Consider the following 7,292-nt stretch of genomic DNA (forward strand, 5'->3'; position numbering starts at 1 on the left):
ATTCCCTGCAGAGCAAGATTCAGATTGATGGTTGCACAGGCAACACCAGAAGCCATTTAGGCTTTGCTGTATGATCTGTGATACCAGGAGGAGAGATCAGAGTGAGGGCTTATCAGTGTGCTTCTTTTTTGTGCACCATTGCATTCCTTAACTCGTTAAAGAAAAATGAATGCCACCCCCCTGCCTGTGCCAACTGGCAGAGGTGAATAAATAACAATAGTGGCCTGGCATTATAAACAATTTTAGATAAGACATTTCACATATATGTATAAAATAAATACAAATACATATACAAAAGCAATTATATTACAGCTAGAATTTATTTTAATGGACATATGTATCTTTCCAAATAAATATAATTTCATGCTCTTGGAGTTGGTTTTCTTTACATTTGGACTGATAGAAATCTGTGAGTGGTTTTCTCTGCTTCCATTATAACAGTTAACAGAACATCTAGGAAGAGTTGTTTCCTAAAAAAATAGATGAAAAACACACCAGAGCTTACATTTTCAACAATCAACTGTCTTCAGCCTGACATTACAAGTGACATCAGACTTTTATGTATTATACAGTATTTACAAATCTTCAAGTGCACCTGTCACTGTAGCACAGTGGTAGCAGCCAAGGTATGGACTCAAACCAATATTTCAGTTCTGGATTAAGAAGTGTCACTCTCAATATGCCATTGTGAGATAGACATAGACTTCTGATAAAGTTGGAAAACAGTTTATTACACCAATGCAATGTACATACGGTATTACACAGAAATGATTTGGATGTCTGTTTATTCAGTTTGGGGAGGGGACCTGATATTTTTTTCTGCTGCAGTTATACATACACGTGCATCTTCTATGCACCCCATACTGTGACTGTACAATGAAAAAGGGGCAAGATGCTGATGAGCTTGCAATCAGTTGTATTGCAGCACACCAGACCGGTCCTTGTGCTGCTTCTCTTTAGCCCTTTCTAAATTATAGACCCAGCATTCTTCCTAAAGGTTGCTAAGAGCTATTTGGGTGCAGATTGCAAGTATAATTTTAAGCGAAAGTGTATAACAGTGAAAATTAAAAGCTAGAATTAAAGTGTGCCCGGGCTAATGTAGGGCACAACAACAGGCTTATTTTAATTCCTCCCTCCACAGTTGTCATTTTTTCCTTTCTCACTGGCACATTCAGCTGTCCTTACCTAGCATTAATGACTCAGCATCACCACATAGAGTGAGTCACGTTCCCCGAAGTTCCTGGGAAGTAGCAAATATTTCCTTCAGTTCCCAGAAAATATAGGGAGGTAAAGGAAAGGTAAGTATATGCCTAAATAGGCAACACACATCTTTACAGACAGGACTCCAACCAAACAGCTGAGATAACTGCATACGGTTTGTTTTCCAGCAATATTTTTGCAGTTGGGTTCAGCCAGTCTGAAGACTTGTACTCCATTTGTGAGCTTACTTCTTTGTGGTCAGAAAAAATGTGACACCCCTATTTAGTGCATCAACTTCATAGGTCACCTCCCCAACCCTAGCTTGCTCAAAAGACTAAATAAATCACAGCATTGGCAAGGTCCACCTTGATTTTAAATTATAGATAATGCAGCACTTAGCATAAGTACAGATTTCAGATCATATTAGCTGAATTTCAAAATACAATTATATAAAAAAAAAATCTGAAAAAAAAAATCTGAAAATTCTGTTACCATTCACAAATGTTTTTATTATGTGTGGCCAATCAGAAAAGAAAGTGATCTTATAAATTTGGTGGGAAGAGAAACTACACTTGAAATATTAGATCAACAACAACATTCCATTTTTGATATTATTTAGGATGACATCTCAGGCTTACGGCAAAATGATGACAGTCTATGCTTTTCCTGAAATATTGATCCCACCAAAACGGCTGCCTACATTGTGCATGCACGACAGGTGCACCTTAAAAAGTCATATACTTCAGACAATATATTAGGACATATCAGATGTTGACAAAGCATTTAAACAGTAATTCATTGTTACAATACCATGCTTAATGTGTTACTTCTCTTTTATACTCACTATAAATAGAATGTATGTTAGGCAGTTGTTTGTGATCTATTAAAACTTGACAAAAGTGGTTTAAGCATGTACTGAAAAAGTGTTTGCCTCTGAACAGAGCCACAGTTACTACTAGTTACACATGGCACTTACCTACAGGCACCAGAAAGATAGACATTGTTATATTTTACTGTTACAATCCAACACACATAATTTTAGCATACTTTCAATCTGACCGAGTGTTGACCAAACCAAATCTTCGAGCTCTAAGATGGTGGGGTTGAATAATGTTTGGATTTGCATTAAAATATGGTTGTTGGTGAGTAAACCGAGAATGGGTTTGGGGGTTGATGAAAAAAAGAAAAAGGACAATTCCACCAAACCTGATAGTTTAGATGGCCTGCATGATTTCTCCTGTTGGCTTCCAAGTCACTATTGTGTCTTGTAATGAGTCAGAGGGGGGAACCAGTGAGTGCTCTAGAGGACTCCTGGAATTTTTAAAAATTGAATTGCAGGTTTTCTGTTGTGATACTTTCTCTCTCAATGTAACATCAAAAATCCTCTGCTTACACAAAGGAAGCAGTATCTCCGAACAAGGACTGGAAGAGGAAAATCTAGAAACATCTTTCTAGGCTCAGTAGATGGGACCAGAAGAGAAGCATCATGGTTAAGACTGGCAGAGGAACATGATCCTTTGGTGTGGATGCTTGTTTCATGGCTACAAGAGGGTATAGTTCTCATTGTTAAACTCAGGCAGCGCTCTGCTCATGTTTGAGATATGTAAAGGAGGTAAAAGAAGCAAGGGTAAAAGGTTTGCTTGTGAGACACTTTAAATATCCTGAAGAAACATGGGCCCTTCAGAAAACAGAACATATATGTCAAGATAAAACTGAGTTAGGGTGGGTGGCTGTAAATCCTTGGATATATTAATCACTCTGATTAGAGTTAAAAAAGCTACTTAGGTGTATAGCAAACTGTCGTGAGCAATAAAAAACAAGTCCAGCTCAATGTGACCAGCTACAACATCTTTCATTTGACAGTTACTTCTTTTCATTTGATGTTCTCATTTGTTCTGCTTTCCCTCAACATGGCTAATCGTTAATTTATCCAGTGCAGCTATTTTTGTTAATCCAAGATTTAGGACGATTCCTATCACAAGAACAGTTTGGAAGTATGCTAAAATATGTTTCGTAGGAAAACCAGAAGCACCTATGGTAACCATGCAAACTAAACCCTTCTTGCAAAAGCTTACAGTGCCAGTAAACACTAATACAAAAAATTGACAGATCAAAGCTATAAAACAGCTTTGTAACTTCTAGTGTGAATCGGTGTGACTCGATTGTTCTATGAGCCAGGGACATCAAATTGCATTGGACATTGATATTCAAACAACGTACCAAAAAATTTTCATTGCATTGTCCAGTGAAAGAATTTCTACAACTACCAGTCATTGGAGCTTTGACAAGAACTGTCATGCTTGTCTAAATAAACAATGTCCTAGTTATTTTGACATGGAAAAAAAAATGTTATTTTTATTAACATCAGCCATAGTCTCACAAAGTAATTTTTCAGTTGTACATTAAATTCTTCATGCAAATTGATTGCTAAGCAAAAGGTTGCCCCGAAGGACAGTGGCACGTAACAAGTCCATGTGGTTTTTTCGGCATACACTAAAGAAATTTCCTGACACGTAGAACGATACATACAAAGACGGTGGTATTTTTTTAAACTTTTTGTTGTGGCATCGTCCTACAATAACAAACTAAATAAAAGATAACTGTATTGGTAAATGATAACTATGATCCTTATGGCTTTCAGTGCCTAAACACGGTGACACGTTGGTATCTCTACAATGCAATAAAAAATAATTACTTTATATTACAAGAATAGAGGGAAAAAAAACTCTTGCACCATTTGTACTATGTCATGTAAAAACTAACATCTACAATCAATTTAACATATTCACAGTGAAACAAAGTTGGGCATGTGCAGTGTGAACTTCACAAATAGACAATTAACTGCAGATTTTTTTTGGCAAAAAAAAAAAAAAAAAGATACACAAGAATCATGCAAATCAGAATTTGCCTAATTTGTTCAAAGTAACTACCGACATGCCAATTTTTGAAACATTTTAAAATTTCTTTTCTCTATCACCAATAAGAATGACTTTGCCTGTTTTGGAAAAATGGTTTCTTCCTTGTCCAAAAAAGAGCAGCAGTTTGAATTAAAGTGGATGACATTTCAATCGTACAGAGTTCACAGAAATTGGTACCAAGTCTTCGAATAAACAGGAGGAATTCAAAGAAAAAGAATGGTCGTACAGATTAATTACAACTTTTTGAGAAATGAAATACAGAGAATAAGAAATGTCCTTTGTTTATGATAACCTACAAGGCCACCCCAGTTTTTAATAAATTTTTAAAAAGTCTCACCCTTAAAAATCTTCCTGCTTCAGACTGTACAGTCTTAATTTTCCATCTTGATAAACTGACTTTGTATATACTGCTTCTCTCTCTTTTTTCTTGCTAGATTCAAAAACATACGTCAGAGCTGCATAATGCTTAGGAAAATCAAAGTATTACCTTTAATTAGGGTATTTAGTTTGACATCTACGAACATGTTTATTTTTTTTACAATTTTATTGATCTTCCCATATATATCTTCTTGAGTAGGTTTTTTTGTATATTTTTTGCTTGGTTATACGTCAAAGCTGTCTTATCTTTCCCTTGGAAAATATTTAGTCGTCCTTTTTTGAAGAGTCTTTTAAAAAAAATAGAAATTATATTTTCTATGTTTTTTTATATATAATTTTTCCAAGCTGGAAGTTTTGACGTTTCTGCCTTAAGCCTTCAGAGAAAAGTAGGATATTAAGTTGAGTGAAAGTCTTGTTATCTTCATAAGACCTTTTGTGAGCTAATACACTGTTCATCCCAGCAGCTTAAGATTCTATACTACGGACCCTTTGGAAGAAGACAGGTGAATAGACTGTATCCGTGTCGCCAACGTCCTTTGTAAGTCCCCCAGTACATCCTGGCCTGTTGTCTCACAGTTTTTATCGTACAAAAGTTGTTTAAAGGCTTCGTTTTCGATAAGAAGCATCATGTTTTTCAAAAAAAAGCCTTCACAGTATGACGAGAGCTCAGGAACCCCGAGGAACTGAAAAAAGAAAAATTTTTTAGACTTAGAGGAGAAGATTGGATTAGCCAGTAGATTAAGCCAGAATTTTGGTATTGTTTAAGTGTTTTAGTCTATACATTTCCACTATACTGCCGCTATTCCAACATGCCCCAAAAAAAAAAAAACTCCTAAATGACATTCACCTTTTCAAAAACAAGTTGTTGCAAGCCTCTTTTTACACTAACCTCTGCAAACCCCCCAGGGCCTATTGCCTTATTTTCCCATCAGTAGCTAGTAAAAGCATCCTACACCTGTGCACCAATGTTCTATAGACTTTTACTGCAGGAGCAACTAAGTCCATGGAAGGTGGTGCACAGGTGCAAGCAGCCCAGCAATACATTTTTACCGCAACAAATAGGTGAATATATCTGTTAGATAAAACAGACACTTTGTCCGGAAAATCCTCTTGATCAAGCACACTTCATGAAATGTTGGAATTGTGGTATACTACTAAGTGTTGTGGTTCCTTCCTCTGGCCCCTACATCATTGCAGCAGAAAGGGTATAGAGGATTCTTCTAGTTTCAAAGAGTCAACCTTAGCAGTATCGCTATTGGGACAGCAAAGTATAACATGACTTCTGCGCATGGAATTGTTTTTTCAACATTTTAATTTTATGCAGATTCTACAGTTGCATCCAAGCAAACTTAAAATAAAAATAAAAATCCTTTAAGGTAAATTACCTTGGCATGGTTATAAATATCCACACAGTTTTCTGTATTAATGCTTTTCGCACAGATGATTTCACAGTGGCGTTGCAAAGCTTCTAGCTGAAAAAATTTACTGGCTGATAACAGCTGCAGAGAAAAGAAGAAGAAGACATTTAGGATGGCAAATCCATAATTTTTAAGTACAAGAGCCATATTAATAGGCTGATTTCATGCACAGTCCGGAGACCAAGCCCTTGAAATACAGTGCTAATATTGGATTATCAATCAATCAGTAAATTGGCATTGAGGTGGCGCCTCTGTCACATTGGCAGGATAGAGTAAATGGTTTCTTCTCGAAACATCTGCGGCTGGTTAAGCCTGAACATCTAATTTACTCAAGACTTCCACAACCTGCGTCTTACCTCCATGATTTCATTATTTTTAATGAGAAGTGATTCTGTGCCTCCATAATACAGGTACTGCATGACCAGCTGGAGAAAGAAAAAAAGTGAAAGTGTTACAAAAACAGACAGTGTGAAGGCATCTTATTTAATGGGCCCTGCCAAAAATACCTGTGAATGCCTCCAGATAAACCCATAACTTATATACCACTTTTATTAAACTAACTGGAGATTATATACAAAGGTATCTTGGTGGAACCTAAGTTTCCCCTATTGTTAAAACATTATATTTCATTGTTAAAACTGACATATGCTAAGATTGCACCTGATACTACAAGCTGGAAATTGACAGCTGCTTAATCAATTTATGACCAGCAAAAGAAATGTGGACAAGGGTGGGGAGCCAATTGTATCCGGAAATCTCTGCAAGTGAGTTAAGCTGGAGATACATAGGCAATTTTAATATCTTGCACTTGCTGGCAGTGGTCTAAATATGTTAGAGCTGCACAGATTTTAGCAGCTCAGTGGTGCTTCTTGATCTTGTAGTGGTTTGTCTAACCTATGGAGCATTGTGCAAGATTGTTTGATTTATTTAGGGACCTCTATATACAATCATGCAGGAGGTACTGCAACATGGGCCGTATGAAACAGTTTCATTTGTGGTATCAGTAAGACTCTACTTTATAGCAAAATTCTTTACAATAAAATATACAATTAAAATATATAAATGTGAACTATTTTACTTGCCACACTATGGGTGATTCTGTTCAGCCTCTTTTGTAATTTGCATACCCCTACCATACACTGATAGGGGCATCTTCTAAAGGCATGTTTGCAGAGTTAAGTCGACAGTCCTGTGTAATGTCATTAGCTGACTCTGTGGCACTCACTCTTGCAAGTGATAATTACCGTATTTTTCGGACTATAAGACGCTCCGGCCTATAAGACGCACCCAATTTTAAAGGAGAAAAACCTAGAAAAAAAAGATTCTGAACAAAATACTAAAAAATCACTCTGTGTCAATGTATCCCCTTCTAATCACT

The 7,292-nt window shown here is 36.4% G+C and overlaps 1 protein-coding gene across 3 annotated transcripts in view; it reads right to left on the reverse strand.

The window, feature by feature from the left end:
* Positions 1-301: 301 nt before the first annotated feature.
* Positions 302-7,292, reverse strand: part of ABTB3 (ankyrin repeat and BTB domain containing 3) — a 127,824-nt gene continuing 120,833 nt past the window's right edge. For 2 of the 3 annotated variants that reach the window (XM_072400390.1, XM_072400389.1), the window contains 3 exons: positions 6,271-6,339; positions 5,882-5,995; positions 302-5,179 (listed from right to left, as the gene is read on the reverse strand). In XM_072400390.1, coding sequence (XP_072256491.1) covers positions 4,970-5,179; positions 5,882-5,995; positions 6,271-6,339 — 393 coding nt within the window. In that variant the 3' untranslated portion in view covers positions 302-4,969. The remainder of the gene's footprint in view (positions 5,180-5,881; positions 5,996-6,270; positions 6,340-7,292) is intronic. The other variant, XR_011919367.1, reaches the window with a different exon arrangement.

This window comes from Pyxicephalus adspersus, chromosome 2 (genome assembly GCF_032062135.1).
Source record: "Pyxicephalus adspersus chromosome 2, UCB_Pads_2.0, whole genome shotgun sequence".
Lineage (NCBI taxonomy): Eukaryota > Metazoa > Chordata > Amphibia > Anura > Pyxicephalidae > Pyxicephalus > Pyxicephalus adspersus.